Below are 18152 nucleotides of genomic sequence, written 5' to 3' on the forward strand. Positions count from 1 at the left end.
ACATAAAAAAATATATACATATATAAAAACATATGAAATTGTTATAGAAAAAATTAAGGGAAAAGATTTAATTCATAGGCATTTTAATGGCTCTTATTGATTTTTTTCGTATTTTTTACGTCTTTTTTTCAGGAAATCACAATTGAAAATCACATATAATCAAAAACAATTAAAATCCTAATTAATGAGTTGACACTGAAGAATGTACATAAAAACCATAAAGACATAAACAAAGGTTATTATGCAAATTCCAAACCAAACTACTATAACTAATAAGTAAACCAAGTTTAAATAAGTTTTACTGTTTATTGTTCTTTTTCAATTTTTTTTTTTGTGATTCACATGGTTCTTTGATTTCGATCCTATCTCAAGTGCTCCACCCCCACCAGCTATTGCCAATCCCTTACCAGCATCCTTGTAGTAGGAATATTTCCCAATTCCTGGGTGATTTGGAACGTGTAGACCATTTATCATATCTCCGGGAACCTCACCCATCCCTTCGCCATATGCAACACAATTGTCGCACCGTCTAACTGCTTGGAATTCATTTTCCTTTCTATTATATCGAACACTGACAGCATGGGTATTCTGTGGGTTACCATTTGGATTTTCTTTGTAATATTTATGGTATGCTCGCTGTTCGGCACACGAATTTGGATTGCGTTTCAAAGGAGGTACAGCTTGTGGAACTCTCTTCTGTAAATTTGTTGGTTCTCCAGGGTTGGTATAATTGCTCATTTTTTCAGCATCAGCAAATTTATCACTACTGCAAAATTTTCTAATTTGTTGATTGTGACCCTCATATAACTTATTATTTTCCAGATCCCGAACGACAGTTGTTACGTGGGGCTTGGTTTCAGGAACATCATATTTTGTTCTAACATCTCTCATTCTATCAGCAGCGTTAACGAAATCCTTTGCATCAGACATGCCTACGTTTTCAACAAGAGGGTTTCTCTGGGCTTCAAATTGATTTCGAATCGCTCTTTTTTCTAAAAACTTCTTCGCTGGAATAGTCGCTTTACCTGCTGCATATCCACAAGCACCATCTCCTGCTACCATTGCAACGGTATCAAACCAATTGCCAGGGTCAGTCGGGTTTTCAGAAATCTCCTCCATCTGGGAGATATAGCCATATGGTCTAAATTCACCATGAACGGCAGAATCGGCTCCTGTAATCACCAAATCCATTGCATCCCCGCCTGCTATACCCCCAAGGACGGCCCCAGGTGGTCCAGCGGTGACAAAACCAGCAGCGCCACCAGCCATTACACCGACTGTGCGAGATGCAGATTTCATAGCATTATCTCCACCTTCATTATCTCCCACAGCATAGTGTATGGCGCCTTTAACATGACCGACCACAGGAATCGCATTAGCTATTCCACTGACATTTCGCCCAAACTCATATTGAGTCTCTCGTGCAGCTTCCTCGTCACCAGCAATTGCCTCCACTGCAGATCTCACCTGAGATACAACTGGACACTGTCTAGAAAAATTCTCCTGGGTTCGTTTTGCTCCTTCACAATCACCAAAAATAGCTTGTACTGCAGACTTTGTCTGGGAAACAACGGGTATCCAATCCACCATCTGTAATTCAAAAGAAATAACAAACATATTTCAGGCTTTTTAAAGATACATTCTATAACACATTGATGTACTGGTTCCAATCCCCCCTCCATTTTTTTAAAAATTAAATTAAAATGATTTTCAAATTGCTATGGACAGACATTGGAAACTGCTTTTAAAGAATCTGGGTTTTCGTGGCTATTTTAAGACTATTTTGATCTACCCTAAGAAAAGTGCTCAATATTAAGATATAACAATTTGATCAAATTTTAAAACTAATATGTATGGAATTTTCTTTTGTCAAATGATAGTTAACCGTAAAAGTTATCATATCTAAAAATTTCAGTTATATCTGATGGTTCATTTGTTGGTAATTTGTTCACCTTCAGCCTTCTGAAGGTATTTTTTAAACATAGTTATCATAATTCTGCCCAAAAAGAAATAAACTTAGAGAGTATTTTTGTAAATGGGAACCAATGTTACTTTTGATTTTTGAATTTAATAGTAAACTACTATATTGTGTATTTGCAAATCATTTTCACTCAACTGTGTCAGAAATAATTCATTTTAATCGGAAGTAATCTTGCAGTACATTGGTTCGAACTCCGGGCTCCTTTATGAGATCATACATGTACACTATTAGATTTTAATGAACGAGTCAAATGGATTGGAAACAAGTTCTTGCAACTAACATGTTCCTCTAAATAAATATAACATTATTTTGTCATGCAAATAATACATTTAAAGATAATAATTCTAATATTGCCAAGTGATATACCTTTATAACAAATCAATTTAAAATCTACATGTTTCAATAATAAATCTATGGACAGCAGCAAAAATATCAATATTAGTTGATACAGGAAAATCTCTTTCACCCTATAATAGTAGGTTAGTGTCAACTGTAACCAATTCTTCAAGCATGAAGGCGGTTAAAAAGATTTTTTACTAGCATTTACATTCTTTGTTCAAGCAAAAAATAATGATAAACATCTTCATTTTTTTCTTCAATTGTACACATGTTAAGAAATAATCATTTCAATAATTTGACTACACGGTATAACAGCGATACAGGTTTATAATTTGAAACCAAAGAGGGGTCAACTTTTTTCAAAAGAGGAATAACATAAGCTATTTTCTAGAAGGATAGAAATACTCTATCTGGCATTGACCTGTTTAATAACATAGTGAGTGGTTCAACAACAGACTGAAGAGTAGATTTTTACATTTTATGACTTATACAGTCGTGACCTATAGCTTTGTTCACAGGAAGTATTGAAATAAAGAATGATATTTCATGTTTTCCATTGATATTTTACAAAATGTGCTACTACACATATTGTACATGTTTGGTAGTGTTCGTTTTAATCATCAATAGTAAAAATAGATGTAAAATGAGAAATTAAGGCTTCAATTTTGTCTAGGTCCAAGTAAGTAAACCTTTTATCACCTTTACCATCGTATGTTTCAAAAGGTGGTATCCTGTTAAATAGTATAATTTTGAGTAAAATTTTCATGAATTTCCAATAAATTTTATTATTATTTTTGCTTTAGTCCTTTAAATATGTTTCAATATTGTCGTAATAATAAGCCATAGCATGTTTCTTCATATTATTAACGAAATAACGTACCTTTGGCTTTCTATATTCAGACCAATCAGATTTTCTTTAGTTTATGAGCTTTTTTATGAGGACGTCTCTAGTTCAATAAATTTTTGGCCAAAACACAAAATTAGGGGAATAAATGCAAAAATTTGCTTTTACTGTTTTATCTATAACTATGTTTTTTTTGAGGAATTTATGAATACATGAAATATTCTTGCTTACTTGAGAGTTTCATAGGATAATGTCAAGAACGCATTCTTACATTTTAAGCAATTAAATTTCTTAATTACATTTAGAAATTCATAGAAGAAAGAAAGAAATATAGATGTACAATGTAATTATCTATGTGGAAGATGTGAACGTTTGTGTGTGCTATGTTTCCTTACTATATTCTCCTACCTAAAAATAAAAATAAAAACAAACAATACATTACCTTAATGAGAAGATATTTTCCGATTAAAAGTTTTTTTTTTCGGATGACCTCTCAGTGAAATGAAATAAAACATATGCAGTGCGTTTTGGTCGAACTTGTATTTATTTACAAGTCGATCACGTGGTTTTATGCAAAAAGGAAACGCCTTACTGTCTGACTTTATATGAATTTCCTAGTAATATTCATTTCCTTCTCTTCGCAGAAAAGGGATATAAAATGCTATCTTACATAGTTTTTGTTTTGATAAATTTTAAGCTTCAAATGTTTGATTTTTTAAATATATATTTTCATGAAATCAATATTTAGCCTAATTTACCAACAAAAATGAGGATATAACATTACATATAGCAATTAAAGTTCTCTTTTACGTAGTGCTTTGTAGTTCGAATTAAAAAAATGGAAAACATTACACTTCCATGAAAACCATTAAATCAACTTTGTTACTAATGCAAGATACAATCAAATAACATAAATCAGCCCAGCTAAAAGAAATTGCAGAAAACAAATTTAAACATCTAGAGAGGTAAAGACCATTAAATAAGAAACCTATTGTCCTATCAGATTCCTTCTGTATGGGACTTATAAGCTAACGAGATACATAAAAAACAAGAGAATATACAATATACTTAAATGAAATGAAAGATGTTATCGAAATGCATGTATTTTTTCAGAAAAAAAGGAGTGCATACATGTACCTTTTGGAACAAAGAAATTCATTATGCAAAAATGATTTTAAAAGATAATTTAAGCAGTTAATTCGTGGTACAATGTACTAGAACTGTAATTGTAACATTATTAAAAAATGAACAATTGACCAAAAAGAAAAATTAAAGACTTTATGATGCGTTCAGATCATCTTGAATTTACTTTTTTTAGTAATTTAGATATCTTTTAATGTTACAACATTTGAAATCGTTGAGTAATTGATAACATGACGTCATTAGCCTTTACAAATCAGCAAGAGTGACCCAAAAGACTAAATTCACGGACATTAAATTTAATACATGCTTAAATGAAATAAAGAATAATTGCTTGTTTTTGTTAAATCTTTCATTAAAACGAAAAAAAAAAATAACTCACACTGTATAATGAATTTATCTTGTAGCATTTGATTTTGACAGGGACGCAGAACTTACAGAAAATCGCTAAAACGATAGGCGTATTTGAGATTTAAATCAAAAGTGCAAGGATATAAACTATATTGTTTGGACAGAAGTATCGAATATCTATTGCTGATATGTGCAGTTAGGATGAGGCTGTCCAAAGGCTTCAAACGCATTGAAAATAAACATTTTATTTCGACCTTGATTTTATGTTAATATGCTATATTTGTTTGGATGTGAAATCTAATTGAGAAAAGAGTTAAATCTGGTATCGTGGTAAAGCATTTCTGTTACCTTACCTGACTCTGTTGATCACGTGATGGACATATCTGATATTCTTAGATGTTGCACAAAAACGCATCAGCACAAGTAATAAACCAAATTGTTGTAAAAAATACATCAATTCATCGTGATATGTGGTACACTTAAAGAGCTGAGGGCAGGCCTGATTTTTTTTTTACTTCTTAAGAAAATAATTGACGAAAAATTCAACTTACCAACATAAGAAGAGGTATTTTCCACCATCATCGCATTTTATACAAAAAATGGATTCACTACATACAATTCCCAAGCAAAATTCAATAAGAGGTCAAACTTCTCTTGTAAACTCAAACAGAATATTATCCATTAACCCTTGTAAATCACTCATGTTAGTCAAATATAATTTAATTTCACTTGCTGCATCATTCGGAGGAACATATAATATTTTGGATAACATAACTTGCCTACGTCACAATGAGTTACGTCATTAACGTATTACTCCGCTTGACGTTACTTTTAAAATAATGCTCAATTTGAAGCCTTTTTCCGGAGGAAATATTGCCTAATTGTCTACTCTGAAATTAAATTATAAGGAATGAAGCTAATTTCAACTTATGTTATCCGATATAACAAAACTTGGGGCAGTTTACGCTTTCTTATAAACCGCTTCGCGGTTTATAAAGCGTAAACTGCCCCAAGTTATGTTATATCGGATAACATAAGTTGGAATTAGCTTCATTCCTTAAATAAATCAGATTCATAAATTTTAATTGAGTCATCTGGCGTATTAGAGGAGCGTTTCAAATTAGGTTTTCCGCTATGATTTGAATGTCTGCATATCAGGCAACTTAAAGGAACAAGATTATTTTAATTTCGAATGTTCAACAAAGTAAGCCTCACTGAAATAAAAAAAAAAATATCCAAACCGTACACGCCATTTAAGGGAATATAAAAAAATATGACATTATCCCCGACATGTTAGCGCTAGCATGCAGAAACTTGACGTCATACTCTACTGTGACGTCATATCTAGGTAGTTCGGAAAAGTAACAACAATAAGAGCCCTTTCATATTTTTCGGACAGTCTTACCCTAGCTGCAAAGTGAAAATTTTGAAAAGTGCTGGGGGTTGATCCTGGACTGCATACATGTAACATGGGTTTTATTGACAACCTTTACAACAGAGTTTTAGTGAAGTTGATTTTTTTTTTACATTTTTCAGTAAAGTAATACAAGTGCTAAGATAACATTTTCCATATTGGTCCATAACATAGCTCAGCATGGGTTTAATTTAAATGAAAAATCAATAACGAGTCGATAGGTTAAAGTATCAGAACTTTGTATAAAAAAAAACAAATCTTAAATCTATCACTTATCAGAAAGGAAAAACTCTGATCCCTGCTTATTTCATTAATACGTGTATTTTTATAAAATAGATTATCAAAATGACAACAATATTGAAAAACTTTACAAGTAATACAGAAAAAAATCTTTTGAAAATGCGAGGAATTTTGCAAAAAAATCATGCAGATCACAACTGCCATCCATAAACTGCGTTGATGAATGTCTGCGTGTGTGCATGTCTTAACAGTAAAACTAACTTAAAAGGATAAATTTTTAAAATCATTATTCATCTTGATAATCTTTCTTCACAGGTTTATTTTAAAATTCCATATTTCTTGTCTTCAAAGTATTAATTAAATAACAAATAGTTTTGCACTCAAAATCATCGCCTTTTTTAAAAGATAGCATACAAAAATGAAACCTTTAAAGGGCCCTTGGCCTTAATGGCATATATTTAAATCTATAAAAGAATACACAAGGAAAGAATGATGGTAACAAAACATTCATACAGGAACTACACAATGAAACCACGTGTTGGTAAGCAAATAGTCGGGAGTACCTTGAAAAGTTTCAGTTTCGAATGTCACTTATAAGTGACCCATATAAATTATTTCATATTAAGGACAGATAATACAAACATTAATATTTTCCCTAATAAAGATTTAATATTATATCACAAGTTTAGAAAAGTGGGTGGTTCTTAGAATTTTTTCTCCTTAAAACTGGAATAAACAATGGTGTGATAAGTGTAATACAAAATTAAGTAAAATTTACCAAGCCAGGTGAATTTTATTAAGAAAAGATAAGTAGTAAAAATCAGCCTATATGATATTGCTGATTTTTTGTTGTTTTTCTCTTGCTCTTAAAATTTCCTAAAGTAAATATCAAACTTTCAAGCACCAAGTTAACATATTCTGAAATTTGTGTACACCTAACATTTACTGAATGTGATTTGTCTCTATTTGTTTTTGTTTTTTTTATTAAAATTTAACTATTTCTTTCTAAGTTTTTTTTCCCATTATTGTTTGTAAATGTTTGTATTATCTGTCCTTAAATGTTTCTGCATAACAGATATCCATAGCGTCATATAAAACTGAATATAAAAACAGTTTCAGAAAAAAAGGAGAAAAGCTTAATTCTCACCGGTAATGTATCAATCTTGAAAGCGTTTTTGTTCATTTTTCCACATATTGGTATAGGTAAATCAGATAAACTATTAAGATCCATTCAAGTTAATGTATATATATTTATTCAGGACAAGTTAAATGAAAAATTAAATGATGAAGAGAAAATGTAAATAGGTTTAGTGGCATCGGATTTAAAGGCGTTCAAGTCGATTGTCTAAGAATTCAAGTTGCTTGTGAAAAATTCTACATCCGACAAACAAAAATGATTTTCCAGGATAAAGAAAATACAAAAACGTTTTTTTTTTCTAACTGGCTCGACTATTAAATTCACAAGAGTTTAGTGATATATTTAATATTATTAGAGTAGGAAAGAAACTTTGAAGGCTATAATAAGTATAAAATTAAGGTGTCTGCAGATTTCTTTTATTTATTTGACTCTGTCAATGAATGCATCAATATCAATAACGAATATCGTCACCGATCACAGTAGCCTAGTGGTAGAGCTTTAGCCTAGTGATTGGGATGTCCGGGTTCGATTATCAATCCTAGGACGTAAGAATAGGTATTGACTGTTTCTTCGATAAACACACGGCATTTATATGTAGTATAGGGCCTTTTGTTTTGCCTTTAAAAACGTAGGAAGGCAGAAGTCGTTGATATGTTAAACTAAGGAACCCTTGCTGCTCGATGGCCCTAAGTGCCGAGCATAGGTCGTAAGAATCCCTTCACCGACGTAGGTGACCATATGATTGAACAATTTTCAAGAGGGACGTTAAACAGTATACGTTAAATCATCAATCGAATATCGATTTTCAGTACATTTTGTTAATAAAAAAAATCTACTTGCCTTAAATCTAGACAATTTGTTTATATTTGATCAACAAATTTTAACCCGATTGAAATTATAAATTTTTGCTTGGATTTTGAAGCAATAAGTTTTGTTAAAACGCGCAGATTTATATTTCTAACAGCAGTCAAAAACAAATTTAAACAAATCATTACAAAGAAATAAACAAAAACATTTACTGTGCACAGAACGGAAAAAAGAAATTAATGTTTCTTTGCTTCCTAAATTAAATTCCACTAGATCATTCGAAGGGAACCTCATAAACAGTGATTGACAGCACCAACAGCTAAAGAGTGTTTTAAAATTCAAGATTCGTTTCAATATATATATATATACTTTACATGCATCAGATAACACATATAGAAATTAATTGAATTAATATTGTAATAAAGTAGGTTAAACAACAAAATAAAAACCCAAACCAATTGACTTATGAGCTAAAAAAATTTAATAATTACCTCTCTCTATTTCTTCATTAATTTATATACTTTATATATTTAATTTCAAAACCAGTTATCAACATATAAGATTGTAAATTACAAATAATGCAGAAAAAATTCGTGAAAGTGATTTTAGTTAAAATGTATGCAATCTTAGATAAGCAAAAAAAAAAAAAAAAAAAAAAAAAAAAAAAACATGTACGTAATTTAAATTTCCATACATGCATTAACAAGTTATCCTGAAAGATAAAAGATTCTTTTTCTATATAACATATGGGATATGTCATGCACCATTCATGTGCAATTACTTGAAGTGGTTTCAGTTTCATACCACATTCATGAATGATGTAACTCCTAGTTGTTGAGAAGGAAATAATTAAGACCAACAATATCACTGTTAAAAAATTAGACAGAGAGTGCTGTTAAACCTTTTAGAAAACTTTCATAAAATCTGATTTTACTCAACTTTAATAGAGTACGGTAGATTAGAATAAGTATTTCGGGATTCTTTTTTTTTCTTGAAAAGAGATTCTTTTTTCAATTTAAATTCGATTGTTAAACATCTATCTATCTATCAACTATAAGAATCACAGTTTTACATGTCATTAAGGCAGTGTGATATTACATGTAAAATATCCATATTTTGAAGGCCATGACTGCATTTATTTAAAAGTTTATATTTATTGTAAAACTTTTTTAGAATACTATTTCAATGTAAGTTTTATTTAATATGGCTCTGATATTTATCCAAGAAGGTATATTTGTAGGTCACGTGTTCTACGTATAGGCTACAGAAAATGTACGTGCGTTGAGTAATAATTAAATTTAGACCTATACTCGGCACTCACGGCCATTGAGCAGTGAGGGTTCTTTATCGTGCCAGCGCCTACCGTGACACGGAACCTACGTTTTTAAGGTCATATCCGAAAGACCCGTGAATTTCACTTCTAGTGCCGAGTGCTTGGCGAAGGAACAGTCACTACCTTTGTTTACGTCTTAGGTTTGACGCAGCGCCGCGATCGAGAATCGAACCCGGGCCTCCCGATCACGTAGCAAACGCTCTAACACTAGGCTACCGTGACCAGTAACTTATTGGGGAAGTGTAATTCTTTGACAATAAAAAAAAACTTTTGCAGAGTTTAAGAATTGTCTTGTATTTTAAAGTAATTCATCACATCTACTAAGTGCACATTTTCATGTTGATAAACTGACTACAAGTGTCCAGTCTGGTAATCTGATTTTAAAAACAATTCGCTTCTAAAATGGCGAGCAAATAGAACAAAAAAAATTCAATTGAAGATTTTATACATTTAATTACTCGTAAATACATGTAAAAAAGGTATGTTTTACATTAAATATCTTAAGTCAAGGTCAGATTATTTATTTTGTTTGTAGTGGAGGAGAGATTATTTTTTTTCTTTAATTTCAGGGACAGATTTTTTTTTTCGGAAATCTGTCAGCCCCCCTTTAGAATCAAATGGTCGTCCCCAAAGGTATTCCCCACATATTTACCGTGAACAACCTTGATATTTTTATCTATGTAAATACAAAATAATGCATGATAGATTGTTATCGTGTATATAGTTTGCCCCACGACAGGAACGTCATTACTTTTTGCAAAATATCTTAAAAAAATAAATACCTTAGACTTCAACCTATATCCAATTGTTAGATTGATTTTTTTTTTCAAACTTTCTGAATTCATCCGAACCTTCGAGGTCAACCAGTGTATACACACGGCGGCAAATTCGGAGTCTACGGGGATTAAACATTGTCAAAATGGCCATCGCTTCGGAAGGGGGGTCATCTTCATTTATATTTTATATAAAAGACTCCCAAGAGAAATTTTATAAAAGGAACTGAAAGCGCAAAGTCTCTACATTTTTTTATGAAATGGGAAAAAGGGTGATTGTTTATCAATTAATATAAGGGCAAGGCCATTTTATGTATAAAGTGAACCAAACTCTTTGTTCTGATTAGCCATTCCCATTACACGACTATGGACTGTCTAGTTGGAAAACAAAACAATTTACCAGGTCTGAGTAAGAGTTCATCCGAGATCGCTTGCTCCGGAAAATAGCAGCTCAATTTTTTTGTTATCCTATTGAATGGTGTTTACTAAAAAAGAGTAAATATATATATCAAATATACTTATACTTAATCAAATATTACTGCTCAGGTTCCATATTTGTGCACCTTCAGTTTCCCGCAAAACGATTCAATTGGTTCTATCTTGCGGCATTCACATAACTTACCATATAAGAATATGCTTTTGAAATTAAGCTAGAGTATATCACAAGATCGATAACTCCAGCATATTTGAGAAAGAATTACATTATCAATTTAAATAAAGTATTTTATACTATCGTCTTTCACCTTCTTCAAATATTTTTTTTCCTCCACAAATGAGTCTATTCTGCTCTGTTTTTTTTGCAAAATCAAAACATAATGTTTATTGTAAATGGACATTATTGTAATGCCATACAAATTAATCAGATATGTACAAAAGTAACATATGACCGTATTTGAATATATCCTTTATAAGAATATTAATATACATCATGGAAAAATACAAATATGACTATAGAAGAATTTGCAAAAAAAGATGGGAGAACAAACAATTTTGAAGAATAATCTCAACTATGTTGGGTGTCAAGATCCTGTTAAAACTAAAATTCATATTGAAGTGAAATCTTGAAAAAAAAGAATAAATAAATAAAAATTAATCTGTGACCATATTAAAGTACAGGAATCTGCTAAACTTAACCTCTTAACAGGTGGTATCCTGTAAACATGAAAACCCAAACCATATATTGGTGTTTGATCTTGCTAAAATAAAACTCCAAAATTATCTTGATTATAGGAAAACAAAAACGTGCTTAAAATAAACTCCGACCAGAAAGCAGTATAGGATCCTGTTAATATTCACCCCAACCATATAGGGTAGAAGATCCTGTTAATATTAAAACCGAACCCCTTAGGGGTAAGGGTTATGTAATATAAGCCCCAGCCATGTAACTAATACAGGGGAAATGATCTTGTTAATATTTATATTAATTAATAAATCCCAACTATATAAGTGTACAGGATAGTGTTAATACTAAACCCCAACCATATAAAGGTAAATGATCTTGTTAATATTAAACCCCGACCACAAAGGGGTACAGAAACAATCATGTATATATTAAACTTCAACCTTAATGGAGAGCAGGACCTACAAAAATAAACCCCGACCATATATGTAGGGGTGTAGGATCCTGTTAATATTAAACTCCAACCATAAAGGAGTACAGGGCCCTCTTAAAATTACAATCTGACCATAAAGGGGTACAACCATATAGGAAAACAGGGCCTTTTTAAAATTAAATTCCGATTATATAGGAGTACAGGGGCCTATGAAAATAAAAATTCAACCATATAGGAAAACAGGACCCTCTTAAAATTAAACTCCAACCATATAGGAATACACGATCCAGCAAAAGTTAAACCCCAACCATATAGTGGTACAGGATCCTGGTAGTATTCTGGAAATATCCTGGTAATATTAAACGCCAACCATATAAGAAGTACAGGAATAGGGTCCGTATAATTCAACATTGATCTTAGTCACAAACAGGATTACTGGACGTAGATGAAATTAAATCCAGACCACATAATGTTGCAGGAATTAAATGTAGCTCTTTTACTAATATTTTCAAATGTAAGTAAATAACATATTTAATAATTTGTTTCCACCATATAGGAGTACAGGGGCCTCTTAAGATTAAACTCCAACCATATAAGAATACAGGACCCTCAAAGAATTAAACTCTGACCAATTAGGAGTACAGGGGCCTTTTAAAATTAAACTCCGACCATTAAGGAGTGCAGGACCCCCATAAAATTAAAGTCTGACCAATAATGAGTACAGGGGCCTCTTAAAATTAAACTCCAACCATATAGGAGTACAGGGGCCTCTTAAAATTAAACTCCAACCATATAGGAGTACAGGGGCCTCTTAAAATTAAACTCCAACCATATAGGAGTACAGGGCCCTCTGAAAATTAAACTCGGACCATATAGGAGTACCAAAACCATATAAGGGTACAGAATCCCACTAACAATGCAACATTAATTGAATAGACGTATAACCGACACTCTCCTTTTTGTTATGTGTTGAAAAGGTCGATTACTTGTTAATATTGTTGTAACCCCCAACCCCCCCCCCCACACACACACACACAAACATCCTCTTACACAAACACAACCTCACTCACACCACCACCACCACCACAAAAAATATTAAAGAATATATATGTCATTAAACATATATAGAAATAAATACATACATTTATATCTTTTTACAAAGTTTTGGAAGTTCTGAAAATTAAGTACCGTATATTTGACATGCACACGTACATTATTTATCTAATTGCTTGTCAAGTTCTTCTACCAACCAACCACCCTTCCCGGGCATCATTCATGCATTCTAATGTCAACAGCGAAAATATACATTCAGAAAAAAAAATGCAGAGGAGGAATACTGTTTGAGAAGTATGTGATAAATAGTGGGAATGCCGGATAATTTTTCTGTTGATATAATTTTGGTAAAAATAAGACTTTCAAACACTCAAAATTGTTGATATGTGTCAAAAAAATAGCAAAGACAGCTGCAAAACATACCTTGATTAATAATTGGCTCGCTAACCTAATGCAATGTAGCAGTAATGTATACTTGTATATGAAGCGGTTATGTAACGTTTTTTGTAGCGGTAATGACTAAGTATAACGGTAATGTAGATAAAAAAAATATGTAGCGGTAATGATACCCCCTCCCTCCAAACCCTGGATTTGATTGTTTATGTACATGATTGTAATCACAATATTTGTTCACCTGAGTGTTAATAGAGTCCAAATTAAATATATTTCCTAAATAATTTAATCAGTTTGAATTTTCCTGATCTACTTTTCGTCTAACATAGCAAGAAGTAAATGTTCGTAATTTTCACCAGGAAGATCACATGCAGGTGAACATACCATGATTTTTTTTCCACAATGCAAGATCTTGGAAAATCAGAGAGCTAAGAGTATTGATCATATTTTAAACACTTTTGTCAAATGATTTAAAAAATTGTGATATTTCTTAAACGTATGTGCATAGGAAAATATTTAAGTGTTATCATTTTTAGTTGACCTGTACCAAGACAAATATTTGACATTGTAGATGTAAATGTGAAAAAAAAATAAAATGAGAAATAATACCCCGGTAGTGGAGTTTCTTACCTTTAAATTGAAATTAAATAATACCGATTTTCACTTTACAGTGCTTAATGAAAGATATGTGTGAAAACATCATTTAATGATTTTGATACCACAAAGTTTGCATAATTATGTTTATTTGAAAAGCTCCTAAATTTTGCATGTCATTTTGCATTAATTGCGATGATAAAGGCTTACGAGGGTTGTTCAATAAATGATGTCCTCTGTGCTCAGAAAGAAGTAAAAGACGATTTTCAATTATTTATTCTTTATGATTTAATGTCTTTTAAGTAAAACGCATGTCCGTAGCATTTTTTATCCAATTTCTGATCGTTTGTAGAACTCATATTTAGGTATGTCCCTCAATATACTGAAAATGGCAGCTCCAATGATTTCCCGGACTTGTTTCTTCCTTCTAAAAGGTGGTTTTTCAAAGTTTGGAAATTGAAACAATTCAAAAGGTCAAAGATCTTGCAAAAATTGTTAATGTGAAAAAAACATTTACTTTCTATTTATCCCGAAAAACCCTTTTACTGTTCGGGGCATGCGAGTTTGGACGATGTCTTGAAGAAATTCAATGTAGTGGATTCCCAATTCTGGGTCCTTCCTCTAAAAAATCTTTTGAGTTTTTGGCCAAAAATGCTTTCTAGACTCTTCCAGAAATTAAACTGTCTCTCCGAATTCGATTCTGACATTACCACTAATGTTTTAGAAAATTGCATATAAATCTGTCTTTGTGCTCTTGCATACCTAAGCACTTTTCATACATTCGCCGTTTTTATCAAGTACATCTTATGGTAAATTTTGTTTTTAGGGTTTTAAGCAATAGATTCATGTTCCAATATCTGTTTGAAAACAAAACAAACCTGGATAACTACAATTACTGATATTTTAAAATAATTGTAAAGACTTTCGTACACGCTGTGATTTTCACTCATTTTTCAAAATATAGGGTGAACTTTGAGTATCAAGCTTTTTTACCGCCAAACGTTTCTTAAATACAGTGTAAAATACCCCCTATGTGATGTCTATCAAATTTGCTGTGTGTCTTATAGTCAATCACAAAGCATAAAATATTATTCATTGAAATTGGGCGAACAGTACATGAGTTGTTATAATTTTTGTTGGCAATGAGGGTACCCAATTTTGATGCCCATTATATATTTTTTTATCATTGAAATCCAACTTCTCTTTCGTCTATAAAACAGGCATTGGTTGCTCTAAATGTCACATATTTTAGTAAATATTTCTTTGGGATTTTTACAAGTTTTACGGCAACTTTAATGAAGCATTTATTTCCACTCTTGCGGAAATAATATATATATATATATATATATATATATATATATATATATATATATATATATATATATATATATATATATATATATATATATATATATATATATATATATATATATATATATAAACTATGAATATTTTAACAAAGAACATAACATTATTTTGATAAAACCTGTATATTTTTAAATGTGCTAAAAAGTTCTCTAAAACAAAAACTAGATATTTTCATATAAATAGCTTAAAAGCAAAACAAGAATGTCAACGGAAAAAAAGATGCCCTTTTTTAATTTTACATACCATGCTGAACAGTGAACTAGATAATGACCATTTTTTCAGGTGGATGTTGTGCTCAATTCAATGAAGGAGTAGGGAGAGTAATAGAAGACTATAACGTGTTATGTTCAGAATGCCCGTTAAATTACTTCACAAATGAGACATGCAAATGTAAGAACGTTTGGTGTACTTCTAGGTTAAACTAACTGTAATACTACTATATTTCAACAGTAAAGAAATTACAAACTACAGCTATTTTTTTTAAATAGAAGCAGGTATCAATATTTGAAATACATTGGTTTTATTAATTTTTTGTTGTAATTTATGCAACACCTGACATGCAGTATTTAGCTACATGTATTTGGTTTCTCCTTTAGATCCCACTTGTGTACAATCAACTTTGAAAGCAAACAAAACAATTAAATTCAGTTTGCAAGATGATCAGCCAATTACTCAAGTTCCAAAATCAAATGAATCTGAAACAGGCAAGATCGACTGTGACACTTTTGAACGTTCAAAACGACATGTCAAGTGCGCCTTAAGACGACTCAAAACTTTGACAGAAACCACTGAATCCACTGAATCCACTACTTCAGAAAGCAATGAAAAGAATAAAACCAGGTACATAATATTCATGTCAGATACAAAGAAATAAAACATAGTGTTATAAAAATTAAGATATCAGGAATCCTTCAAAAATCAATATATCAAATCAAAATTCAAACTTGATCTGTAACGCATCAAGTTACAATAAATCTGGTCATTATCTGCAAGCTTTTAGGGAAAAAAGTGTTTTTAACCATGTGGGACAGACTGACAAAAAAGAAAGGATAGACTTTTTTATTCTCAAATTTAGGACATGTCTCCATTTATTCATTTATCTTTAAGTCTTCATTGTGCGTTTGATGAGTTTATATATATATATATATATATATATATATATATATATATATATATATATATATATATATATATATATATATATATATATATATATATATATATATATATATGAGAGAGAGAGAGAGCGAGACAGAGAGACAGAGAAAGAGAGAGAGAGTTTGTGAATTTGATATTTTTCACATTTATTTAAAAGTAATGAACTTTGCTTTATTGTAGACAAAATACTACAATGCCGTCTGTAATTTTCATCAGTATAGGGGTTTTATGCAGTGTATTTACGTTACTGATCCTGTTATACTGCTGCCGAAAACGTAAGTTTGGTTAATATGTCGATATGTTTTAATCAATCTTTTAGACGAAAATGTGTTATATATACATCATAATTATTAGAACAAGAATAACATTAAAATGGTATTTGTAAATATTGTACATTTAACTCTCATTTTTAAAATGTAGGTTTATCTTGGTCTTGCCATGCATCTAAAAAAAATTTGCTGAGAAGAATGAAGAAAACGGAAAAATCTATGGTAATTAAATCAATGATCTGTTCATATAGTTGAATACATGGCATTTGTCCATTAATTAGTTTATATTAGAACTACAATAAACAAAACGTTTTGATGCTTGTACATTGTATATGTATTCTTTTTTTCTTCAAAGTGCAACGTATTACAGAATGTGATGGAATCGCAAATCCGGAAAATGAAATCCATGATGTTCTTTTACAAAATAGATCTTCAAGTACTGACCCAACGTGAAAAGGGAAAACAAGAAATTGTGAAAACATAATATACTTTTGAGTGCCCCAGATAATCCGTTCTTGGAATTCTATATCTATGGCATTTTTAGTATATTTTTGCTTAGGAATTTTTTTCTGATTTAAGCATGGGTCCTCGAATTTACTTTTCTATAATAAATTGGGGAGCTTAGATGGCAGCTTTTTGTGAAAGTGTTTCCTTATTGTAGTGTCATGTAAATTAATTTATATATATGTTATCTTAGACTTGCTCAAGTCTCTATGTTTTTATTGTTTATTTTTCATAAATAGTTTTACAAATTCTTTTTTCTTATTTGCATTGCTGTCTCCTGCTCTCTGTCATAGTTAAATGTTATCAAACATAGATCTATGTTTGACATTATCAAAAAGTATGAAAGAGAGCACTAAAACAGAGAGACTTGAGTAAGTCTAATGTTATCTTTATGTACATTTTTAACAATTTTTATTGAAGGAACTTATATCATTATATTTTTGAATGGTTAATTTAAAACAAACTGTTCTTAATAATTTTGCATTTGTGTTTACAACATTGCATTTAATGGTTTTCGTTTTAATGCAAAAAGACATTTGATCTCTACTATATTTTGTTTAATGCTTTGTGTACATGAACCTTAAACTTATATTCCGACATCTTATACATCGAATTACATTTTATTCTATTGGCATGCGTATATCTTTGTTTTGATCTAATTTATGTATAGGAATTCAGAGACAGAAAGCTATAATAAATTGTATACATAATCCTTGGATTCATTTATACATGTAACAAGCATTCTGAAAGTATTGTATGAGTAATAGATGTCACCTACCGTGTTATCATTTTCTAATAAAAATGCCATCTTTTAACATCCTGTATATGAAAATGTGCCCCCTTAACATTAATTTTAATTATTCATTAATGAAATATACTATATACAAGGAAGTATTCGTT

General features: G+C 30.9%; 2 protein-coding genes across 2 annotated transcripts; one reads left to right on the forward strand and one right to left on the reverse strand.

The window, feature by feature from the left end:
• Nucleotides 1–318: 318 nt before the first annotated feature.
• Nucleotides 319–3665, reverse strand: LOC134268873 (uncharacterized). The gene is made up of 2 exons (XM_062751114.1): nt 3607–3665; nt 319–1590 (listed from the first exon to the last, which is right to left on the reverse strand). The coding sequence occupies exon 2, from the start codon at nt 1588–1590 to the stop codon at nt 319–321; it is 1272 nt and encodes a 423-aa protein (XP_062607098.1). The 5' UTR covers nt 3607–3665.
• An 11922-nt stretch (nt 3666–15587) lies between these two features.
• On the forward strand, nt 15588–17437 carry LOC134268874 (uncharacterized). Its single transcript, XM_062751115.1, has 5 exons — nt 15588–15711; nt 15918–16161; nt 16660–16754; nt 16900–16970; nt 17104–17437. Exons 1-5 carry the CDS (start codon nt 15588–15590, stop codon nt 17230–17232), a joined length of 663 nt encoding a protein of 220 aa, XP_062607099.1. The 3' UTR covers nt 17233–17437.
• Nucleotides 17438–18152: the final 715 nt, after the last annotated feature.

Source organism: Saccostrea cucullata, unplaced genomic scaffold (assembly GCF_032062105.1).
Source record: "Saccostrea cucullata isolate Sc308-1 unplaced genomic scaffold, CSIRO_AGI_Scuc_v1 ctg845, whole genome shotgun sequence".
In the NCBI taxonomy this organism is placed as follows: Eukaryota; Metazoa; Mollusca; class Bivalvia; order Ostreida; family Ostreidae; genus Saccostrea; species Saccostrea cuccullata.